Source organism: Ranitomeya variabilis, chromosome 4 (assembly GCF_051348905.1).
Source record: "Ranitomeya variabilis isolate aRanVar5 chromosome 4, aRanVar5.hap1, whole genome shotgun sequence".
NCBI lineage: Eukaryota > Metazoa > Chordata > Amphibia > Anura > Dendrobatidae > Ranitomeya > Ranitomeya variabilis.
Genome location: NC_135235.1, coordinates 525812276 through 525838832, shown reverse-complemented (window position 1 = coordinate 525838832; position 26557 = coordinate 525812276). Strand labels below are relative to the sequence as shown.

Genomic DNA, 26557 nt, shown 5'->3' with positions numbered 1-26557 from the left:
TGTGGTTTTTTTTTTTTGCATTTTTCGCTGTGTCTTTGGCATACTAGATTTGTCTCTTATGCATACTGATAAAATTTAGTGCAAACAAAAAAATTCCTATTCTACAGAATTAGGTTTTGACACTAAAACGGAGCAAAGCCTAATACCTGAGTTTTTGTTGCAGGTGCAAAACGCTGAAAAAAAACACGAAAAACCATGAAAGAAGTGACATACTCTATTGTGCATAAAACCAAGCGAAGCAAAACAAAGTGTGTGTGTGAGATTTCTGAAATCTCATAGACATAGCTGATACTGTATAACGAGCTGAAAATTTGCATTAAAAAACGCTGAAAAAAGTAGCTATTGTGAACTTACGCTAAGAGTACAAATCAAATGCTGGTAAACTGTAAAACACTAGAAAGCCTTAGTAGGTACATCATGTATTTAGTGATACCTCCACCAGATATAGCTGTGCCTGCATAGATATTATAGCAATTCTGCATCTCTGCACTATTTTCCTATACAGACATGGATAGAACAGCATAAAATGAATACTAGGAAGATGTTACAGTTACTGCTGATGTACGTCTAGACACAGCAATGCTTGCATCAATTATACTCATCCCAATTCTATCTGTTGCATGACTGACAAGCAAAGGAAGACTAAACTGCAAGGCTGGTAACTGTGATGTTGTTTAAATGGGTTGTTCCACAAAAAGTATTATTCATCAATTAATAGAAGATTTCAAATGAAGTGGATTTGCAAGATAATAGTCTACGATTTAAGCCAATGCTCCTGAGTTTGATAAAAGCCAAAACTTTTTTTTCTTCTTTAAAAATAATGTAAACTTGGATGATTCTGTACAAAAGCATCATATACGTGTACCGACATTGCCAACTAGGTGACAAAAATAACCACAGGCAAAGCGTTTTTAACCTAAGTGGTCCTTAATCTGAACCTGGTTTAACCCCTTCATGACCTTGGGATTTTCCGTTTTTCCGTGTTCGTTTTTCACTCCCCTCCTTCCCAGAGACATAACTTTTTTATTTTTCTGTCAATATGGCCATGTGAGGGCTTATTTTTTGCGAGACGAGTTGTACTTTTGAACGACATCATTGGTTTTAGCATGTTGTACTAGAAAACGGGAAAAAAATTCCAAGTGCAGTGAAATTGCAAAAAAAGTGCAGTCCCACACTTGTTTTTTTGGTTGGCTTTTTTGCTAGGTTCACTAAATGCTAAAACTGACCTGCCATTATGATTCTCCAGGTCAGTACGAGTTCATAGACACCTAACATGACTAGGTGACATGGCTAGCCATTTTCCTATACTCGTAGCGTCTCCATTTTTCATGATCTGGGGTCGGTTGAGGGCTTATTTTTTGCGTGCCGAGCTGACGTTTTTAATTATAGCATTTTGGTTCAGATACGTTCTTTTGATCGCCCGTTATTGCATTTCAATGCAATGTCACGGCGACCAAAAAAACGAATTCTGGCGTTTCGAATTTTTTTCTCGCTACGCCATTTAGCGATCAGGTTAATGCTTTTTTTTATTGATAGATCGGGCGATTCTTAACGTGGCGATACCAAATATGTGTAGGTTTGATTTTTTTTTTATTGATTTATTTTGATTGGGGCGAAAGGGGGGTGATTTAAACTTATATTTTTTTTAATCTTTTTCACATTTTTTGTAACTTTTTTTTTAACTTTTGCCATGCTTCAATAGCCTCCATGGGAGGCTAGAAGCAGGCACAGCGCAATCGCCTCTGCTACATAGCAGCGATCTGCCGTTCGCTGCTATGTAGCAGAAAATCAGGTGTGCTGTGAGCGCCGACCACAGGGTGGCGCTCACAGCTGCCGGGGATCAGTAACCATAGAGGTCTCAAGGACCTCTGTGGTTACTATTCTGAAGCATCGCCGACCTCCGATCATGTGACGGGGGTCGGCGATGCCATCATTTCCAGCCGCCCGGCCGGGTGCGGTAGTTAAATGCCGCTGTCTGCGTTTGACAGGGGCATTTAACTAGTTAATAGGCGTGGGCAGATCGCGATTCTGCCCGAGCCTATTACGGGCACATGTCAGCTGTTCAAAACTGCTGACATGTCCCGGCTTTGATGCGGGCTCACCGCCGGAGCCCGCACCAAAGCAGGGCTTCTGACCTCGGACGTACTGTCCGTCCGAGGTCAGAAAGGGGTTAAAGAGAAGAGTGCTGGCTTCAATCGTGGATTATTGTGTTTTCTACATGGTAGAAGTGCCATGCACTGAGACACTGAGATAGTGAGCTGATTGACTCATTATTTGCATTTGGCATATACAGTATTTACATTAAAATACAGGAAAGATATATATCTTGGTACTGTTTAGCCAGTAGGTAGAAAAATATTTAGAATTGAGTCCTCTGTGCATGATACCTCTTAATGGCTAACTGAAAAGATGGTAACAAATTGCAAGCTTTCGAGACTATTCAGGCCTCTTCATCAGGCATGGACTAAAAAAACTCTGGAGAATCACATATTTATGCACAAAACATCACAAAAAAAACCAAAACATGGATAAGACAGGTGACATGAAGCAGAATTACCATGGGTGATAAACAGTTATGTCCATAAATATTGGACCAGTTCTTAGATAGGGAATGTTTTATTGTCCTCTGATTGGGGTCTGGTTCTGTTGTGATGACCCCACATGGTCTGAAGGGCAAATTCTTTAGTTCCTTAGTTGATGTAAAAAGACATAAATCCATGCGACACACTCATTCCTGCACTAAGACTGTCAAAGGTCGTCATCAGTTTATATTCACCCACAATTACTTTGAATTTGACAACAAGATCTATCTACAGTAGAATGGCACAGCAATGGGATATAAAATGGCTCCACAACATGCAAATCTTTTCATGGCCAAGCTTGAAAGTGACTTTTTGTCCTCATGTCCCATCAGGCTTCTGGCCTACTACCGCTACATTGATAACATTTTAATCATCTAGACAGAGTCTGAGCAACAGCTAAAGACGTTCCATGAACAGATTAATCAATTTCATTCCATCATCAACTTGACACTCAACTACTCCTGTACTGAAATTAACTTTATTCCCATATTCTTCTGTCTCTTTGAGATTTGAAGTTACCTATTAAAACAAGTAATTTCATGTCCATAATGTTATGATTGGGGAGACAAAAATGTATTGCCACAGGTAGATCCATTCTTTTTTCTCTTATTGTATGGCGGTGAAAATTCATCCTTGTCCAGTTTTTGCCCTGTCTCCCCCACATACAGACCTCCAGTTGGACATTTAGTACAAATAATTAGGTACACCACATTAGAAGTGATGCAGCTGAAAGTACCTGGTATCTTGTAGTCCTGATGTGAATTGGGGATCGTTATCTTGTCCGTGGTCATTATAAATGGACAGGTTTTACATTTTTTCTGATTGCAAGGAAAGGTTCCTGCAGCTGTTGGAGAGGACAGGGAGCTTTTGACAATGATGCTTCTTAGATTTGGGGGCTGCCTAAAACACAGTAGTGGGGATCTGGGAAAATAGATTGTAAGCGGGCATCTTTTTGTAATAAAGGTTGTAATTTCCGTGCAGCTCCCCTTAGCACCTCCAGATTTGGATTGTAGGTGACTACTAGAGGCACCCGGTTATTTTCTTCTTTAGCTTTGTAATGTAGCAGGTGATTCCTTGATATTCTGGTGGCTCTTGTAATCTGGTTTTCAATTGTTCTTGGATGGTAGCCCTGATTTTAAAAAGGTCTTTCTGAGGCGACCAACTTGTTCATCCCTATCCATGGGGTTGGAACATATACGATTGTATCTGATAGCTTGGCTGTAGACAATAGAGTTTTTTATGTGTTTTGGATGGAAACTGTCCCATTTAAGGTATGTTGGACAGTCGATTGGCTTCTGATACAAAGATGTCTCTATTTTATTGTTCTGCAGCTAAATTATGGTGTCCAAAAAGTTAATTTCAGTACAGGAGTAGCTGAGTGTCAAGTTGATGATGGGATGAAATTGATTAAACTGTTCATAGAATGTCTTTAGCTGTTGCTCAGACTCTGTCCAGATGACTAAAATGTCATCAATGTAGCGGTAGTAGGCCAGAAGCCTGATGGGACATGAGGACAAAAAGTCACTTTCAAGCTTGGCCATGAAAAGATTTGCATATTGTGGAGCCATTTTACGTCCCATTGCTGTGCCATTCTATTGTAGATAGATCTTGTTGTCAAATTCAAAGTAATTGTGGGTAAATATAAACTGATGACGACCTTTGATAGTCTTAGTGCAGGAATGAGTGTGTCGCATGGATTTATGTCTTTTTACATCAACTAAGGAACTAAAGAATTTGCCCTTCAGACCATGTGGGGTCATCACAACAGAACCAGACCCCAATCAGAGGACAATAAAACATTCCCTATCTAAGAACTGGTCCAATATTTATGGACATAATTGTTTATCACCCATGTTAATTCTGCTTCATGTCACCTGTCTTATTCATGTTTTTTTTCTGTGATGTTTTGTGCATAAATATGTGATTCTCCAGATTTTCTTTTAGTCCATGCCTGATGAAGAGGCCTGAGTAGTCTCAAAAGCTTGCAATTTGTTACCATCTTTTCAGTTAGCCATTAAAAGGTATCAACCACTGAGGACTCTCAATTCTAAATATTTTTCTACATTAAAATAGTGTGCAGTTTTGTAGATACATTATATTCTTGTATTTAGTAGGACCCACTGCTGTTTTTCGTGTGTGATGACTGTTGTTCCACCTTCTGTGTTTAGTGGTGGGCCAATATTCTCAGTAGCTTTCCTTTTATGTCCTTTGCCTTCAAGCTGTGTCATGATCTCATATTGAAGAGGACTATACTATGAATAGATAGGTAGATTATATATAGATAGATAGATATATAGATAGATATGGGATAGATAGATAGATAGATAGATAGATAATAGATAGATATGAGATAGATAGACAGATAATAGATAGATATGGGATAAATAGATTGCAACTCTTTAATATGTAGCTGCCTCTTTTTCAAAGGTTTTAGACAATTATCTCAAAAGCTCCTTAATGGGCTGCATGGGTTATTACCTCATTAATACTTCATCAATTAAGAAGGTACAAGGTCTGAGGCTGATTCCATGTGTGGAATTTGCATTTGGAAGCTATTGCTGTGAATTGACAATATATAGTCAAAGGAGCTCTCCATCGAAGAGAAACAGACAATCATTAGGCTGAAGAAATCCATCAGAGAGATAGAAGAAATGTTTGGAGTGGCCAAATCAACAGCTTGGTACATTCTGCAACAATAAAGCACATTGGTAAACTTGGGAACTCAAAAACGCCTGGATGTCCACAGACGACAACAGTGGTGGATTTCGCAGAATCTTTTCCATGGTGAAAAACAATTCCTTCACAACATCCACTCAAATGAAGAACACTCTCCAGGAAGTAGGTATTTCAGCATCTAAGTCTACTATAAAGAGAAGACTTCATGAGAGCAAATACAGAGGATTCACTACAAGCTACAAACCATTAATCAGCCGTCAAAATAGAATGCCCATATTAGACTTTGCCAAAAATCATCTAAACAAGCCAGCCCAGCTTTGAAAAAGCATTCTTTTGACAGATGAATCTAACATTAGAGTGATGGATAAAAATAAAGTAAAGAGAAGGCTTGGAATGGCTTATGATCCAAAGCACATCACATCCTCTGTTAAACCTGGTGGAGGCATTGTAATGGCATGGGCATGCATGGCTTCCAATGGCAGTGTGTCACTAGTCTTTATTGATGATGTGACTGAAGACAGAAGCAGCCAAATGAATTCTGAAGTCTACAGGGTTATACATTCTGCTCAAATTCAACTAAATATAGTAAGGTTGATTGGATGGCGCTTCACAGTACAGAAGGACAATGACCTAAAACATTCTGTAAAAGTAACCCACAAGATTTTTAAGGCAAAGACGTGGAATATTATGCAATGGCCGAATCAATCGTCAGATCTCAACCCAGAGGAGTAGCTAGGGGTTTGGTTCAAGGATTGCGAAACTTCTGAGTGGGTCCCTGAACATGTAACCCTGATTACAAATATTGTGGTGCACCCTAATAGTTTATGTAGGAGAACCTCAAAAAAATCTCTATACAAAGACCAAGACCGATTTTACTGCCATATGGTGACATATAGTGGTAGATACCAGTCCTGCAGGACATTTAAGAGATCGTAGTACAGTTATTGCTGGTGACTTACTGCTGATGGTCTTGCTGGTGAAGTCGTTCACTTTTCCCGTCTTTTCTATCTGGCCCAGACTGACATGACAACATTTCCAGCCAGGACTCGGCTGCAGAGATTACAACAAAGACGCATCTGACTTCTCACATTTCAGGCACCGTCCCAATCTATTCCTAACCTGCACAAACTCCTTATTCTGCTGAGCCGCTGCTGCCATATGTGTCCCTATTGCTGCACCTACTGTGTGGTACTGTGTGCCCTCTAATTTTCCTCCTACTGAAGCCCTAGATTCTCCTTTCATACACTACACTCCCTGACAGAAGTTATGTCGCTTATCCATGTTATGTAAACAAAAGCTTATAACCTGACATTAAATTCATCCATTGGTTGTATAAATTATTCTTTTGAAAGCTGAAACCCTCCGAAATGTGGTTTAGGTTAAGAAAATAAATTGGCATCAATGCAGAAATATTGATCACTTAATTGACACAAAATGGTCAGATTTTGACAAGACAAAAGTTTTGTAGCCTGGTCATATAATGCACCCAATCCTAGTTTACATCCTCACCTGTGCTCAGTAAATGATCGGTTAATTAGTGTGTGTGTATAAAAAGAAACCCAGCACCCCAGACCTTCACATGAACTGCAACTTGAGCTCTGACAACATGCCAAAAATCCACCCTGCGACCAAAGCCTGGATTATCAAGTGGCTAAAGACCAGATTCACTGCAGAGGTGGCTGGCACCTTTAATGTGTCTCAGCATCAAGTACAAAGAATTAAAAAAAGATTTGAAGAGACTGGAGATGTGTCTGACAAGCCCAGGTTCAGCAGACCCCACAAGACAACTGCTCAGGAGGAACGTTTGTTGGTTAGAAAATCCAAAGCAAACCCCTCTTCCACTGCAGCAGAGCTCCAACAGGCCTGGTCACCTCAAGTCCCTGTGTCAACTAGAACAGTTTGTAAGATTCTGTGTCGAAATGGCCTCCATGGTCGAATCAGTGCCTAGAAGCCAGCACTAAACTAAAGGCAAATAAAAAACCATATGGCATTTGCAAAGTCTCACAGCCTGCTAAACAGATGGACACTGGAAAAGTGGCAGAAGGTGGATTCCTCTGATGAATCTTCAGTAGAATTACACGACAGCCACTGCAAAAGCTGCAGGAGACCTACTGGATCTAAAATATACCCAGAAAAGTTAAATTTGGTGGTGGAAAGATCATGGTATGGGGTTACATTCAGTATGGGGTGTGCAAAACATTTGCAAGGTGGAAGGCAATATCAATAGCCTAAAATATCAAGAAGTATTAGCTACCTGTTATATTTCAAATCATAAAAGGGGTCAAATTCTGCAGCAGGATGGTGCTCCATCTCATACATCCATCTCTACAATAAAGTTCCTCCAGGCAAAAAATATCAAGGTGCTCAAGGACTGGCCAGCCCAGTGACCAGACATGAACATCATTGAGCATGTTTGAGGTAGGATAAAAGAGGAAGCTTGGAAGACAAAACCAAAGAATCTAGATGAATTCTGGGAGGCATGTAAGACTGCATTCTTTGCTATTTCTGATGACTTCATTAATAAATTGTATGAATCACTGTTGAACCGCATGGATGCAGTCCTTCAAGCTCATGGAAGTCACACAAAATATTAAATATGACTTTAATAGCACCACAACTTCATTCACCAATGTTATGCAACATATATTTGTATTTTAAGTTAATTATTTGTTTGAATATCACATTACTCTCTGTGGGCGACAAAACTTTTGTCTTGCCAAAATCTGACCATTCTGTGTCCATTAAGTGATCAGTATTTCTGCATTGATGCCAATTTGGTTTCTTAACCTAAACCACATTTTGGAGGGTTTCAGCTTTCAAAATAATAATTTATACAACCAATAGATGAATTTAACGTCATGGTATAAGCTTTTATTTACATAGCATGGATAAGCGACAAAACTTCTGTCAGGGAGTGTAGTAAAGTATGATGTTATCAAAAGTGCCCCACAATCACTAAGATACCCCTACAGTGAATTCCTCCACAGTACTCTCCACATGCACAGTATGATGACCCTGGTACCCCACCCTTCAACTCTTCCGGAAAAGTATGGTGACTGTCAGGACTCTGAACATTTTTTATTACCTTTTTGTGCATTACTGCCCTTTTCCAAGATGGCGTCTTTGGTCTCATGTGCACTGTGTCTTCCTGCTATAAAACTCCACCCCAGCCTTCAGTCTGTGCTAGAGTATTCTGCCTTGCATCCAGCTCCTGACCTCTGGTTACTCCCTGGCTATATACCTGCTCCTGTGAACCTGTGGGGTTATCCTGCTACTCTGCTCTGAGTTCCTGCTGCATACACTAGTTCCAGTAATCCTCCTTCATCTGCTGCTCGTGTTTACTTCCATCTGCATTTGCTGGACATCTAAGCTGTTGCTGCTCTGCAAGAACCTGAGACTATTACCCAGACCTCCCTGATTGAGCTAAGATATTATTTGAACTGCCTTATAAGCATATCTATCTATGTTTTGGACTAAGCAAGGACTTATTCGTGTCAAGTATCCTCAAGAATAATTGTGCTTCATAGACTTTCTGTGTGATTGCATTTTCCTCTGAAATTTCCTATAGACTGCTAAGCTGCATTTAATATTTACTCCAAGTGTTGTGGACTTGAGTTTCTCTCTGCACCTGTTTGAATCACCGTGTGATAATATAGACTTTACCACTTATAAAACTGTGTCCTGTAGTTGTCTTGTTCCACGCAAAGAGTCTCCTGAGTTATCCCCTATAATTATTACAGTGACCCACACACAGCTCTCAATGCAGTATAATGGGTCTACACACAATATAATGGCCCCTCATCTCACCACACTGTATAATGGCCCCCACACAGCCCTATGCCCAGTATAATGAACCCCACACAAACTTTCACACAGTATAATTTCTAGCATACAGTGTAAAGGCTCTCACATAGCTCTCCAAATATTATAATAGCCCCAACATAGTCCTCCATGCAGCATAATGCACCCCATAGTCCATACAGCATATGCACCCCATAGTTCGTACAGCATATGCACCCCATAATCTTTACAGCATAATGCACCCAATAGCCCATACAGTATAATGCACCCCATGGTCCATACAGTATTGTACAATGCATCCCATAATCCTCAATGCAGTTTTATTTCTACCACAATGTTAAAAAAAATAATAAAATACTCACCTCCCCTCTTTGTTCCTCGCTGATCTGGTCTCTGCAGCTTGTCCTCTAAGCGTTGCACATCTCAGCATAGAGGATTAAAGGGAGAATCATTCAAAGTTTGAAAATTGCTAATTATTTAAAATCACCTAACGCCTATTTCTACCGAAGCCCTCATTCTCCTGTACTAAAAATAAAAAAAAAATTAAAAAAAGGCCCCTTACCAGCCTGAGAATACCAGCCCCCAGCTGTGAGCTTTAGCAATTCTGGTTGTCAAAAATGGGGGGACCCCTCTATTCTTGATAACCAACCTTGCTGAAGCTGACAGCTGAGGGTTGCAGCCCCCAGCTGTGAGTTTTGCCAGGCTGGTTATAGAAAATAGGGGAACCCACACAGGGTTTTTCTTTAATTAATTAGTTATAGCGTAGGCGGCGGGTGAATAATGCCCCCATCATCCACTCCTGCTATCACTGTTCTTAGGTTCATGGGCGTACTAGTCCCAAAAGCCCCCACCTGTTGTCATCATTCTGACTAATATAACTCTCAGCGCGCCGATCGCCAGCAGAGCAGGGGAGAAAGATGAGAGCCGTCTTCAGCTCCTGCCGCTGGGGAACAGCGCTTACTGTAGAGCTTCTAGTGCTAATGAGTGTCACACGGATGACATCAATGTGAGTTCTCCGTGTGCACGCGTGCGGGACGTTTTGCGGCCTGTGCTGATGGTAAAAACGAACATATCAGCGTGTTTTGCCCACGGACACACGGTCCGTGGCAACACATTCACACGTGCACAGACCCATTTATTTGAATGGGTCTACGTGTGTCAGTGTCTCTGGTATGTGTGAAACTGTCACCACACATACCGGAGACACCGATGTGTGAAAGAGACCTTAGTGTGACTATTCAACCTGTGTGTAAGCAACTACTTTCTCTGCAGGAGAAACCCAGGAGATCAGGAGTTAGTAGAAGCGGACTGCACTTCATTTCTGGGAAATATTGGTGCCTCCTGGTCTCATGGGATGAGCTGGTGCCCACCTACAAGAGGTGAACAGACCAAAGTTGCAGAGGAGTAAAGAGGCCAAAAGGGGTGAACATTACACTGGAGAGTCACTTGTGGTAGTTAAAATAATTTTGTGCGTTACTCCAGAAATGCTTATTTTTTAACTTACGGGATAAGTCCTAGCGGGAGACCTAAACATAGACATATATATATATATATATATATATATATGAGAAAGATTGGACACACCTTCTCGTTTAAAGATTTTTCTGTATTTTCATGACTGTGAAAATTGTACATTCACACTGAAGGCATCAAAACTATGAATTAACACATGTGGAATTATATACTTAACAAAAAAGTGTGAGACAACTGAAAATATGCCTTATATTCTAGGTTCTTCAAAGTAGCCACCTTTTGTTTTGATGACTGCTTTGCACACTCTTGGCATTCTCTTGATGAGCTTCAAGAGGTAATCACCAGGAATGGTCTTCCAACAATCTTGAAGGAGTTCCCAGAGATGCTTAGCACTTGTTGGCCCTTTTGCCTTCACTCTGCGGTACACAATCAGCCTCAGTGTCTTGCTTTCAGCACTGACAGATTAGCCTCATGGTAAACAACCAATATAGCTATAAGGGTCCTGGCTACATCAAGATAAAATGTAACTTTTAATAATAACCTTTAAAAACAAATCCGGACCATCCATATTTGTGACACAAAAAAACTTGCAATAGGGCCGGTGACACAAATGGTCACTCCTGGATAGGGGAAACCTGCTACTGCAGTCTCCTATCACTATTTCTTATATACAGAATTCCCTCTTTCTTGGATACCTATTCTTGGATTAGTTTCCCCTGATGAATCCCCTCTATTGGGGAGGAAACGCGTAGGGATTGCATACATTATTCTAGGTGGTGGTGGGTACCCCATAACAGAAATATTTTGGGACTGTCCTTGTCAGGACAGGAGCAATTCATGAGCACGACAGGGAAGATTAGTTTTTGTTTCCTTCCCTAGATAAAAATAGTCATAGATGCTCCTGTCCATGGTGGAATCGAATGGGACAATGAGATGTGGTGAGAGCAAACCATTTTTTATTGAACACTGTTAAGCACAAGCACTTTATATGTTTGGGTTTTTTTGTGTCACAAATATGGATGGTCCGGATTTGTTTTTAAAGGTTATTATTAAAAGTTACATTTTATCTTGATGTAGCCTTCACTCTGCGGTCCAGCTCACCCCAAACCATCTCGATCGGGTTCAGGTTTGGTGGCTGTGGAGGCCAGGTCTTCTGGCGTAGCACCCCATCACTCTTCTTCTTGGTCAAATAGCCCTTACACAGCCTGGAGGGGTGTTTAGGGTCATTGTCCTATTGAAAAATAAATGAGAATGTGTGTCCAAACTTTTGGTCTGTACTGTATATGTAATCCTGGATGACCAAAGTAACAGGTCTCTAGCCAAGTACATCTTCTGTGATAACTTCAACATTGTAGACCCCGGTTCTCCCTACTCCTTGAGGACGTGTTCAGGTACTGTTGAGACGGCGGGGAGGAAAGCAACTGGATACAAGGAGTGTCCAAACTTTTGGTCTGTACTGTATGTATATATATATATATATATATATATATATATATATATTTGAAAAACATTACATCTTTCTTCTAAAACAACATAGTCACACCTGTCCTCTGATTGTGTGTGGTATAGCAACTTATTCCCATCCATTTGAAGCCGAGCTGCTATACCAGACACAAGCTGTGGACAAGTAGGGCACTATTTTAGAGCAATGCAACTCTTTATCCAATCATGTAAATTCCTGTTTAATATCCTTGTAAAGCACTGAAATCATTTTTTCTGCTATGACCTGTTCACCTGAGGTTACATGTCAGAAGCCTGACACTGCACTAATGGTAGGTTCTGAAGGTGACATACTATTTGCAGTGCAATGTCCACACATCTATGTTTGGAACAACTTCCTTGCCAAGTTTCTTCAAAAAGTGTCTGCAAATGTATCTAGATGAATTGAAACCATGATTTTTTCCACGCCTGCCTAAGACTTTTGCACAGTATTGTATTTGACACTTTTTAGACTTGTTAGGATGTTGATATTGTGACAGTTGGGGATTTCAATCCCCACCATGTTCTATCATGTTGCACAGCACCTCGACACAAAGCAGAATTGCTGCTATCAGAGACTCAGTAGTGCATCCTCTATCTTTGGGTTTATAACGGCAAGCAACTCTATCTAGTATAAATATAATAAAGGATTAAAGGGTTATTCCTACAATTATACTTATTGTTAATATACAGGCTAAGTTCAACATAATGTATTTTTTCTTGTATCATGTCTTTTTTTTGGAATCTCTATCTCTATCTGCCCCTCTGTGCATACAGTTGCATATACCAAAAAAGCAGCCCTATTCTTACCAGCTAATACTACATTTCCCATCAGCCCTTGGTTTTCTTCAGTAATATAGACCCCTCCCTTTTCTGTGTGCTCCTGAGTTAGATTAGATTGACGATAATTCAGAGATGTGGAGCTAGTCAGGAGTCCTTACTAGCTCCACATCTCTGAATTATTATCAACCTAATCTGAATATAGAATTCACCTTATGCTTCTGTGCATTGTCTGCTCCTGTACTTTAATTTGGCTGACCGATTTTATCATCTATTATCTACATCTACATCAGCATGCCTGTAGTGTGGTTTTACATCATTAGATGGTTCTTGCAGATCACATCTTTGATCCACATTGTAGGCCTGTGTGTTGCCTTCTGCTAATACATCAGTTTTTTGAAACTGCATATGCAGCTCTACTGATGCACATGACAGAAGATAATCTTCTGCCATATGCATGAAGAGTGGCATATTTATTTTGACAACGCTGATATCTCAGCAGCAGACAACAAACACTGATTAACTAATTTCAGCTACAATATGAAACCCCATCCTGCAGTTTGTCCTGTTAGTCAATCTATACAGAGCACCATCCTGCAGTTTATCCTCTTAGTCAACCTATACAGGGCCCCACCCTGTGGTTCATCACTCCTTTCAGACACAACTGTATTGTATCTCTTCTCTCAGCCCCTATGCACCGAGCCCCCTTCTGCAGTATATCCTTCTTTAAGCCCTCTATATATAGCCCCATCCTGCATCATATTGCCCCTCTCAGCCCTCTATATATGGCCTACAACCTGCAGCACATTGCTATGCTGGAAGTATACAGCTAAGAGAAGAACTGCACTGCGCATGATTTGCCTGGGCTCTTCGAACTACAGGATGGCTGCAATGAGGGTCATACTTTGGGAGAATGATATCTACAGAATAGGACAAATTTAAAAATGGATTATATTGGCATAAATGAATAAATATATGTGTACATTATTATAAGAACACATTGTGATTTTGGGAATAATCCCTTAAACTGTTAAGTTTCATATACTAAGGGGTCTTGTATCGATCTTTTACTGGTAGGTCTCGTTTAGAGATCTTCTACGTGGTGCTCCATGTGAGGGTCCTCTGAGGTCCTGCTTATGCTTGGTGTGTAGAGAGAAGGATATAGCTGTAATTCTCCCAGCTGCTGGGGCTTCTTATACATTAGCTAATTGTTTGACCACTCACTATATTGACGAATCTTGTATGATGAGAGATTCTTCTTAGACTCAAAGTAAATTTTTGCTGCAATTTTTCAAGTGCAAGTATGGGATTACAAGACTTGATTCTATGCTGCAACAGAACTATTTGTCCCAGCCATTATTCTGTTCGGTTTATGTGTTTTTCTGTTGACGTTTTTGCCTATTAATGAGCAGATCTCTCACTATCAGCAACTCATGACATTTTCTAGGTATTTATGAAAAAGAATCATGTTTATGACACGGAGAACATTCATCTCACTGTCAGAAGCGCTGGTTAGCGCCCACATATACAGCCTAGGCTTTGGTGATTGATAGGTCAGGCCACCTAAAATATGAGCGTGTACGGCTAACCATAATATATTGTAGGTTCTCAGGATCAAGTTCATGCTTATACATGTCTTTGATGTGTTGTGGACACAATGGAGAGCACCTTCTTGGCTTTATTTGATCTCCACCATCTTGATCAATTTTCACTTCCAGGCCTTTGTTTGATGATTATTTTATGAAGGTGGGAGGAGGTGGTATCTGTAGGGAATCCCAGTGACCTGATATATTTGTGCCATGTTTATGAATGACATTTGCCATTTGTCTCTCCGTCTTTGGCCCTTCCCCTTCAGCTCCGGCTATTACATTACCAATCATTAGCATAATGATATACCGGCATCATTCCAGACACCTTTCAATGTAGGATCCTTTAAGAGAAAGGGAGAGCAAGGAATGATCACTGCCCATTAATGTATCATGAGAGACTGAGCGCTTCCTGTTTTGTTCCCCTGCACATCATCACACACTTGCACACCCTCACTCGTCTCCTTCTCTCACATCCACACACCTCCCACCTCAATGCTTGGCTGGGCCTGATCGACTTGCAAGGAGAAAGCTGGAAAGGAAGGAAGCGAAATGGGCAACTCACCTTCTCAAGGCATGTGAACCCCCCTCCCAAATTGTGCATCCATTCTTAAGTAGCAGGTATTTCTTTAATTGTGTGTTAAGCGGATGGGGTTGCGGAGAAGAAGTGGTGATGCTGCAGATGCTCACCTCTGTGCAGAAGAAGGAAGAGATGCTGAGATGCTTGCAGGCAAAGGGATGGCTTTCAGTGGAGAGCAGGCATGGATGAAGATAAAGGGAGAAGAGAGTAGGTTTTCTTTTAGGATGCTCTCACAAAGGAAATTGTAGCGGAGAAGAATGTAGAGAGGAAGCTGATAGCATAAGGAGAAGGGAATGTTTTTTTTTCCGGGCTCTTGGGAACATTCAGCTCTGTGCCCTAGAAACTGTGTGCTGGCAACAGAATTCTGTATACATACCAGCTGTAGATGTTTGGGCAATGCGCGTGTTATTCTTCTTATGCCAGTATTGCTAATTAAACAGGGCCACAGAAGGGGCAGGTTAATAATGTTTCCTCCATTGAATGCTGTCCAGCAACAACACTTCTGTATAACAATAGCTGATCTATCCTTATGGATCTACACGACATCGGCACAGTCACTGCATTGACGTCTTCCCCTTTTACTGCATTTAAGGATTTCATATATCAATCTAGCCATCATATGAAATTTGCTGCAACATTGATCCCTTCCCTATATACGGGATTGTTTCCAGCGCCGTGTTTAGTCTGGGATCCTGGACACAACGAGTAAAGAATGGGATTTGTTTTTTTCCTTTGATTTGTGTTGTAGCAATTCAGTGATAAAACAAAGAGACTGTAGTGATATCTATGGAAAAGGGCGTTAAGAGTGAGAAATGTTTCCGAGCACTGAGACCTGCCGGGTAAGAAAAAAATGTAAAGAAATCAACTTCTCATCCTTGATTCAGGCTGCTGTATGACCCAATTTAAGGTGTCACCTTGGACTGCAAGCTCTTGAGACCATTAAGAAGGACCGTATTATTTATTTATACCCGACCATGTTGACTTTAGGCTGAGGCATGCTGGGAGATTAATGGGCACGAAAATAACGTTTCTTTGGTAAAACGGCTTGCAGAATGTATGCATTAAATGCATCGACCTTAGTGATTACACACACTCGCACAAGGTGTAACCTTCCGAGGCTACCTGCACTGTTATATGCTCCCCAGCAAAATCCATATTTATCTCCTTAGATTTGTCTGGAGGGAATAGTTAGTGATATCTGTTTCTGTACTGATATTTTAGACTTTTTATGGATCTATCAACCTTTTTTTAGGACTCTGTAAATCCCCAGAGTAATTAATTTGATGGACTATCTCGTAGGCCATTTGACATGATAAGACCTGTATGGCGGTATGTGACTGTTGCATTGTTTTGTAGGGGTAATGTAAATGTGTTTCTAAATGTTTCCCTCATCCTATTAATATTAATCAATTCAGCTTTTAATAGATGACCTTGGTGAAAAATATTCCGCGTGTTGTTAATAAGTTTTACCCCCCAGTAGGACTTGTGCAGAGTTTACTTTCTTAGCAGTTTTGTCAGGAAGGTCACTCACATCTGCTGAGTCTTTAGCATATCTTTCTGTTGCATTGGATTTGATAAGTTCCAGTCTGTACTATGCCTTATTAATGATCAAAATTACAGTATATACATTGTTTTTTAATCTTTTTTAAGCAGAAGCATAACTTTAGAGATTGCCGACAGGGTGGTCATACCGGTTACCCGGCCCTATAGTAGGAGACCGATAATACAAATGACGCACGATTGTGGTGGTGGTGGTAAGGCTGATCTTTCATTGAGGCCCAGCAGTTTCAAGGTCGCCTTTCTTTCTCAGTAAGCATCCTACGCTTTTTAGTTTGTCATAGTTTTTATTAGAAAGGAAGGGGCAAGAAGAAGCAAACCAAGTGTCATTTGCAGTAGTGAGATTAATGGGACAGATCTATCACCTGCTTTTTCTACTACAAGGCAAAGACTTTCTGCTGACATCTTTTATTTCTCCAGGATTTATAGACATGATGTTCAACATGTTTAATGATTTCAGAGCATTACATCGATCAACCCACTGCAGTATTACAAGACCCGTTTTTAAGAGCAATGATTGTGTAAGATGTTAGAATTCAATTTTTTCCTAAGAGTATATTTGATCAATACATGCCTGAGCCCGTACGTCTAAATATTTTATATACAACACACTGTGGTTGCCAACTTTTCTGAAACTCCAAAGTATTTAAAGGGCAAATCTAGAAAAAAAGTGATCTACTAATACTGTTGGTCTTAGGTACGTAGGTATGGGCAGTCCCACACGTCCAGATAATTCCGGTACCGGAAAAATCGGTACCGGAATTATCCGTGTCCGTGTGCCCGTGCGTTTCTGTGGCACATCAGTGTGGCACACGTGCGGCACACGTGTGCCGCCCGTGTGCCGACTGGGTACCACACGCACCGTGCAGGAGACAGCGCTACAGATAAGCGCTGTCCCCCCCACGTGGTGCTGAAGCCGCCTTTTCATATCTTCTCTGCAGCAGCGTTTGCTGTAGAGAAGATATGAATAATCCTTTTTTTTTGTTTCTCTTGTTTAACATAAAGATCCATGTCCCCACCCCCCTCCCACCCCCTGTGCGCCCGCCCGCTGTTATTAAAATACTCACCCGGCTCCCTCGCTGGCGCTGCTTCCTGTCCTGGCCGCACCTTCTACTGTATGAGCGGTCACTTGGGGCCGCCGATTACAGTCATGAATATGCGGCTCCACTTCCCATAGGGGTGGAGCCGCATGTTCATTTCTGTAATGGGCGGCCCCACGTGACCGCATACAGGAGAAGCTGCGGCCAGGACAGGACACTGCGAGGGAGGCGGTTGAGTATTTTAATAACAGCGAGCGGGCGCACAGGGGGTGGGAGGGGGGTGGGGACGTGGATCTTTATGTTAAACACGAGAAACAAAAAAAAAAAGGATTATTCATATCTTCTCTACAGCAAACGCTGCTGCAGAGAAGATATGAATGGCGGCTTCAGCACCATGTGGGGGGGACAGCGCTTACTGTAGCGCTGTCTCCTGCATGGCACACGGACTGCACACGGACAACGTCCGTGTGCGGTACGTGTTTTACACGGACCCATTGACTTTAATGGGTCTGTGTAATCTGTGCGCTCCCACGAACACTGACATGTCTCCGTGTTTGGCACACGGAGACACGGTCCGCAAAAAATCAATGACATCTGCACAGATGCATTGATTTCAATGTGTCTACGTGTGTCAGTGGCTCCGGTACGTGAGGAAACTGTCACCTCACGTACCGGAGCCACTGACGTGTGAAACCGGCCTATGAGAGAGCATGTTCACGAACTCTCCTCGCTAACCTCCAGGAATCTTTTTTAGCACTGCTTAGAGATTTCCTTTTCTGAAAATTCATTACCACATTCTAAGCAAATTGCCACTGATTTGGTCTGAAATTAGACTTTAAGGGGTTGTCCACTACTCGGACAACCGCTTCTCAACCCCTATGTTTCCGCCTTGTAAAATAATAACACTTATACTCGCCGCAGGAGCAGGCACCGTTTATGGAACACCGGTTCTCCTGGGGATCACATGACATTGTTATGTCACACAATCCCTGTGGACAATCAGCACTCGCTTTACTCTCCCCTCTTGCGCACAAATCACATCCATCCGGAGGAAGTGAAAGAGGCTGTTCTCTCACTTCCTCAAGATGTATGTGATTTGTCCAAAGGAGAGGAGAGTGAAGCCCGTACTGATTGGGTGATTGGGCACCAGGATCATGTGACATAACAATGTCACACGATCCTCTGGAGATCGAGTACCAATATGGCTGGAACGGCACCAGAGGTGAGTATTAGTGTTATAATTTAACAAGGGGGAAACATCGGGATTGAGAAGGGGTTGTCTGAGTAGCGAACAACCTCTATAAAGGGAATCTGTCAGCAGGTTTTTGCAATGTAATATGACAGCAGCATGATGTAAGGGCAGATACCCTGATTCTAGCGATGTATCACTTTGTTTACTCGCAGAAAGACTCACAGTTCTCTTTGCTGCAGATCTAGCAGAGCTCAGTTGTTAAGATGTGTATAACCCCACCCACACCACTGATTAACAGCTTTCTATATACATTATATTTTGGCAGAAAGTTTCTAATTACTGCTAGGGGCATGGCTGGACTAGCAGGCACAAGGCCAGTTGTCTTGTAGTGATAATCTCCTGCTGATAAAACAATGATTGTATTGAAACAGCAAAACACAGGAAAGTAAGCGCACCTCACTAGAATCAGGCTCTCTTCCCCTACAATATGCTGCTCTCAGATTACATACAAACCTAGTGACAGACTCCCTAGTGACAGACTCCCTTTAACAATGTCAGCTTTGTGTTGTACAAGATTGTCCATTGTGTTGTCCTTGTTTTTTTAAAAACCTTTATTGAAATATTAATTTTAACTGTGTAGGGGACCACTTTCATATATTTACTGAAACTGAGGCCAAAATTGCAGCAAAACCACAACAGAAACAACATATATTTATCTGTGTTTACTTGTGGGTTAGAACATACCCTATAGTGATTTGGGTTTATTTTCCGAGACCTTTCATTTTTTATGGCACTTTATGGCAGATATGTTGCAGAAATGTGTGTGACTCTCCTAGTTACCTGCATAGGGCTTGTAGAAAACCATGCAGATTCTGCAGAAACATTCACATACATAGAACCGATTTTCAATTATATGGATTTATGCATCATATCTGCCATGTGTTCTTATACCCTTGAAAATGCTTGGCTTATAAAATCTACTTATTTTTGTATTGATCAAATGCAATAACACGATCCACTTGTATTGTGCTTTTGCCCAATGACATTAGTCACAATCGTTTGATAAGGGAACCAATGATGTATGACTCGCGACCATATAGTAGTGAATGGTCCCACTCACCATGAAAGGTTGCTATATAATTTCATTTGGATATGATACATGTCAAACACATACGCATTACAGTACCAAATCAGATCCCCTATCAGATGTATACATTTTGTATCGAATCCTACTTGGGTGATCAGCTAGTTGCTACTGTTATGGCTCCTGAAACCCCCTGGTAGAAAGCTGCTGTATGATGACTACATACCCCAATATAGGATACAGACACCAGATGTGCAGTCATAACATATAGGGCACCAGATACGATCATGTATGATAATTGTAGATAAGCACCGCGTAGTTGCTTCTTTTTTTTTTTTAGTTAGGTCACATAATGAATTATTTCCTAAGAAATGTTAACTTAGTCTGTAGCCTGAGATTTCATACATACAATATGTTGATAATTTATGTTTGTCTGGAGCTTTCTTTAAAGGGCTATGTGGAACTCCATCATTAGAGATCTAAGGTCTGTTTACACAGATCAACCAGCGGCACAATACGACCGCCAATTGGTAAACTTTTCCCAACCGTCGGTCATTTGAATGCCTGTTTACACAGGCAAACCAAAGTAAACGATGTGTACTGAGCGATCTATACGCAATCGCTCAGTGGGCACAGGTTGCCATTGTTCTTGGCTGTTCAAGCCCTGTATACAGAAGACGATGCACCACCAAGTAAAATGAACTTTCATGCTACATAAAAAAATATTTTAGGGTGACCGGCGGCCTGTTTGCACGTCAAGATAATCGGGAAGCTAGCATTTTTAACAATGCTCATTCACGATTATCTTGCAGTGTAAATGCCCCTTAAGGGCAGAAATTTCTCGCAAATGAAAAGTCGAGAGGTTTACTAACGCAATGGGGATGTTTTCAAGGGAAACCTGACAGCAGGATCAACCCCTATTAACTGGTACATAGGTATAGGTCCATTGTGTATGCCCAAGACATTTAGAATTCAGGAAATAGAGTATAGGGGTAGATCAGAGATGCCCATCACACTTCAGTGAGCGTTTGATCAGGAGAAGAGGTGTAACTGGTCCGCACTTGGTGCACACTTCTTAGACTAGTCCTATTCATTACCATATGCAGTGGAAAAAAAGGTGAGAATTATGATATATTATGAACTTTGCCCAACAAATGGGGTTGCCTGAAATCACCTTTAGGGCTCATACTCACTTGCGAGAAAAAAAATGGTCCGTAATCTGGACCGAAAAAATTGGATGCAAACTATGCGATTGTCATGCGATTGTCATGCGAGTTCAATGCGATTTTTAATCGCACCATCCGTTTTACATCCGTGTGACATCCGTAAGCAAGGCGTTTTTTTTCTCTGCAACTATTTTTTTACAATCATTTACAGGACCATTTACAGTGTTCTATGCCACAGAATGGTAACTTATCTGTAAAAAAACGGACGGACGTTTTTTCTCTCGCACCCATTGACCTGCATTGGCGAGACTCGTAGCAAATCGCAGCATGCTGCGATTTTTTTCTCAGTCCAATTTCGGCTGAGAAAAAAATCGCAAATGAGATGTCACCTATTGAATAACATTGGTCCGAGTGCAAGACGATTTTTTATCAGATTGCACTCGTCCGTTTTGCTCGCAAGTGAGTATGAGCTTTTAGGGTGCAGTCAGAAGGCCATACAATTCGAACCAAGATCGGACTGCTCTCCCTACCCGAACATGACAGCTGCATAGAAATACATGAAGTTGTCACACTCGGGTCGGGAGACCACCGGCCAGTCCATGCACTGCATTCCGATATTGGTCCGATTGGCCTTCTGACTATACCCTTAAAGGGCAACAGCAGAGTTGTAATTAGTTAATAGGTGCATGTTCCCTTTATGCAAACTATATTCAGAAGATTTCTATTTCTTATTCTCCGTAAGTGTCAGGCCTGGACTGTTGTTGACCTCTATGTAACAATCTGCCAGACTTTACCTTTATTATTCACTGGTATTGATAGAATACAAATATTTTGACTACATAATATAAGAAATCCTGCCTGGTTATTTCTTAGTCAAAAGATATGCTATTGTACTACTGTAATTGTATGCCCGTGTAGCAACATGGCACTTCCATAACTTTTATAGTTCTTCCCTACACGATATTATTGTTAATTGTGCCGCAAAGCAGCATGTAGCTGTATTATCACTAATTAGGTCAGAGCTGTACAAGCACAGGACAGACGAACAGGACCAAATATTGTGTCTGCTAAGCAGAGAGCTATAACAAATGGTTATTATCATCATAGCAGTAAAAAGCCAAAAACAAAATGCAAACTAAAATCTGCCTGTAACTTGTGTCTCAGTGTAAAATGTTACCTGTAATTCAGCAGCCAGATGTTGTATATTAAACAGCGTACTGAGGTTTTTTAAAGTGAACTGTCACTAGTTTTTTCGTGTGCTGCATTCCACAAACTTGTATATTATTCCCTGACTCCCCCTGTATAACCTCCAGAAAAACTTTTGGATTGCTCCTGCACTGCATGCAATTCCAGAAACTCTGGTCCGATGGGCGTCATTGCTGCGGCATCTCTCCGCTGATAATTGTCGTCCTCCTGCTTTGTTTCATGCAAATGGTGCATTTTACCTCATCCACATAGCAGAATAAAATCTCGCACCTGCGCAGGAATATCAGCCTGCTCGCCAGGCGCACTTAGCAGGGCTGAGAAAAAAGTAAAAACAAACCTAATATTCACCTCACCTATTACCTCCTAGGCACCTCTGTTAAATGTTCTCTCCTGTACAGTCCTCACCAACTTTTTCTACTGCCACTAAAACCATAGGCCTCCCCATGCAAGACTGAGACTTCCAGCTGCGACCAGGCCAGGGACGTCTCTGCGCATGCCTAAAGTATGGTCCCGGTAACATCATGCCATCAGGGGGTGCGCTACAACCTTATGATGCTCACTCTAGGGCGGGACTTCGAGTTGTGACTAGGCCCAGGTCATCCTAGTGCACGCGCAGGGACATCCAGGACTTAGTCATGGCTAGTAGTTCCGACATAGCGTGGGGTTTCAACATATGGTGGCAGTAAGAAGATGTGTCAAGGATCATATGGGAGACTGTGATCAGGGGAGGAGAGCAGTGAGGTGAGTATCGTTTATTTTTTGTTCTACATCGTACTGTTATTATGTTCTGAGGTTTCTCCAGATTTCAGAGCATAATAAAGGACGTTACATTTGTGGAGAATAAATTCACTGTGAATTGAATTTCCCAGTAAACTATGGTGGATTTTGCAAATTCGAATCTTGTCAGGTCCACTCATCTCTTCTTAGCATACATAGGTTATTTGTGGTAGGTTTGGCTAAAATACACGGCTGAAATAACAAACCCTCAGAAACCCTAGGACTCTGCCCCTAATCTACATCTACATGCTAAAAATGTCTTTCCTAAAACCACAAACCATAAAAAGAACTATTTACAAGTAAAGTCGTATTTAAAGCAGTATGCAAAGTTTGGTAGTTCATATTTACTTATTTCTTCTTATTTGCTTACAGGGATGTTAGCATTTTGTTAATTTGCTGTGGTAGACATTTTTTCAGACTGACCATCTGTCATTTTGTCACTAGAATCTATAATCTATAACTAAAATGACAGTTTACTAAGGAGTTAAATCCAAGGAGACATATCTCTTACATCTTTAAGAATTGCAGATGAAATCATCACAACCCCACCACATAGCACCAGTCAGCCATCACATTAAATCCATTGAATATGAACAGAATAACATTGATGATCTTGCGATAATGTCACCTGTCAAATGATTAATAATTTCTGCAGCAAATCAAGCATCAATTTTAGAAGTTGAAGGAAAAAAATTAGGAAAGTGTAAGGAGTTAAATGACTATGAAAAGGTCCAAACTGTGGTGATTAGATCAGTGTTCCTCAATTCCAATCCTCAGGGCCCACCAACAGATGATGTCTTCAGGATTTCCTTAGGTGATGTCTTGTGGGGTGTATGCAGAAGTTACTTCTTGGGTGACAAGTCCTGGTCACCCAAGGCTCATTGATGCACATGGAGAGTGAACACAAGTCCATCCAATCCCATAGAGCATAAATTGGTGAATTAGTTAATTTTGGATATAATAGATATCAAAACGCACAGTGTTTTGTAGTGTGCCACATATAGGTGTGTAGTTGACAGAGTACCAAAGCTTGAGACAAGTCAACAAGCAAAAGTACTTACAATGGGCCTATGAGCATCAGAACTGAACTGTAAATAAATAGACAAAGGTGAACCACCAGCAGTGTGTTTGGTACTTAACTGGGTAAGAGATGGCACCTGGATACACTATGGGAATAAGGCAAGCTGTTGGAGGCCATGTGATGATCTGGGAAATGTTTACCTGGGAGTCTTAACATTCAAATAGATGACAGAGACCATCTACCTAAACATAGTTGCAAACCAAAATCTTGGAATATTGGTACCAAATACCAGAGGAGATTTTGTGGTGTCCATGTCTTGACAGTTCAGAGGTGTTTTGTGGCAAGAGTGGAACACACACAATTTTAGACTCATCAGTGTATGTAGATCACATTATACCCATACCAAGATGGATCCTGTGGTACATTATTTGCTAACCAATGGCTAAAGGCCTAAATACACATTAGATTAATGTTGGCTGAACCCGTTCATATTGACGGGTTTGGACGATAGTCTAATGTGTATGGGGGCCTTGACAGATGATTGTTGGGGAAGATAAGGATCCGGCACTGGCCGACTGATGGTCGGGAGAGATATTGATTGCAGTCTAGTTTCGGAGTGCCAATTGCCTTGTACTCCTTGAGATAAGTTGAACACTTTATCAAAGAGAAAACAGGAGCTCTAGGCCGAGTGAGCACTTTGGTGTATGGGAGTACCTGCTGAGATGGCTATTAGCCAAGTCATTGGCGAAAACATTGTTCAGCCAACATCCATCTAATGTATATGGGCATATCACTGAAAATGAATCCCAGGCTCAAGTTCATATCATATGCAGCTGACACAAGGTGAAGAATCATATTACTAGCACTTGGGCACTTAGAATATACATTACATCCTTAGAATAATAGTCAGATAAAACAATATTTCTCAGTGTAAATACCATAAAGCATTTACTGGGTTAAGTAAAAACCTATAAAATCAATAAATTTCCCTCTTCCCTTTCACCATCCATCTTGCCCTTTTCAGATTTTCATTTGTAATCCCATGTTACTTAACCTCTGAACTCTGTAGATTTTTTCTTTATCTTATTTGATTGAACAGGCAAAGTTGTTACCCCAATTACCTGTGCTATGTCTCTCCTTTACAATAACCACACAATGTCCATCGTCACGTGGTCATCCAGTGCCGTACTTCATTCGGATTAGATAATTATATACATTGGTCATGGAGTAATAGGCAGAAATGTTGTTTCCCCTGCTAGGCACAGACGAGACACAAAGCTTTTTAGCCATTGTGGTACATGGTGGGACGGATAGCAGAAATCCTTAGAGTTTGAGAACAAAAGACATTGCTGTGCTCATTACTGCTACAGTAACTGGAGACGGCTATTCGTTTGGTACAGTGATCAGCATTGTGCATTACACAGAGGATAGAAGACAAAGGAAGCCGGAGGTTTGTCTTAGGTAATAGCTGAGGAATTGGGAATTCTGAAAAGCCATGAAATATCCTTAGAATGCTGTATTATGAGAAAACAACAAGTATACATACAGTATACACAGCCAGCATTCATTAGTAACTATATCATTAGGGGACATTGTTACCCAAATCTATTTTATGCAGGACCATGATGGCTGGATTGTGAGGAAAATGACCTTGGGTAGGAAGAACCCCTTTGACAAGGGCAATAATAGGACGTAGCTGTCAATTTTATTTTATCGTGGGTAATACAGGTGCTAAAACGTACATGGCAGGGAAGCTCGTGGATCGACTAGATACGGCTCTTGTCCATGGACTGTGCCTTGCATTGCAGCTCTTTCCTATTTGAAGGAATCGAGATAAGCTGCAATATTAGACACAGCCTACAGACAGGAGAGGAGCTGATCCACCTTCTACTTCCAGACAACACCTTCAAAGGGGTTCTCTGCTGAAAAGGTAGATTTGGATAGGAGGTTAAAACAATTACGAATACTACTCCCATGCTGTCTCGGCTAAGGCTGCCTGACCACTGCGGCCACTGACTGACCATTCCTCATCCTGCAGTCAAACAGTGGCTACAGTGGTCAGATCACTGCTGGTCAATACAATAACTGCTCACAGACCGGCAGAAGAGCGCTGGGGTGAGTATGCTTTTTTTTAATTGTTTTAACCTCCTGGCTGTCCACTGCCAAATTTACCTTTTCAGCAGAGAATCCCTTTAACTTTAGGTTAAATGACATTGTAACGACTATTAACACATCATTAAGTTATAATTAAATATATTTTTATGGCAAACATGAGTAGCTTTAAACGTATTTTATGTTATTCTTCTTCAGTTCTTCAAATAATGAATTAAAAAATAACGTAACAATACAATAAAGAGACTGCATTGAAGCTGCTGCAAGAGTAAATGCTGTTATTTGTATCCTAAATGCAAAGTTAAGCAACTTTCTTAATTTTCATTTAACATTTTCTACCATTTCACTACCTGAATGCTCTGCAAAAATGTTATAAATCCATCAGAGTTCCTGTTCCTGGTTCTGACAGCTCTTTGCTTATTAAATCTTCTCCACATACTTCAAA

At 41.0% G+C, this 26557-nt stretch overlaps 1 protein-coding gene across 11 annotated transcripts in view; it reads left to right on the top strand.

Annotated features, from left to right (window-relative positions):
• Nucleotides 1-14743: 14743 nt before the first annotated feature.
• Nucleotides 14744-26557, top strand: part of SRCIN1 (SRC kinase signaling inhibitor 1) — a 608732-nt gene continuing 596918 nt past the window's right edge. For 3 of the 11 annotated variants that reach the window (XM_077252294.1, XM_077252277.1, XM_077252284.1), the window contains exon 1: nt 14746-14951. In XM_077252294.1, coding sequence (XP_077108409.1) covers nt 14930-14951 — 22 coding nt within the window. In that variant the 5' untranslated portion in view covers nt 14746-14929. Of the gene's footprint in view, nt 14952-26557 lie in introns of all 11 variants that reach the window. The other 8 variants (XM_077252281.1, XM_077252288.1, XM_077252278.1 and 5 more) reach the window with 7 other exon arrangements.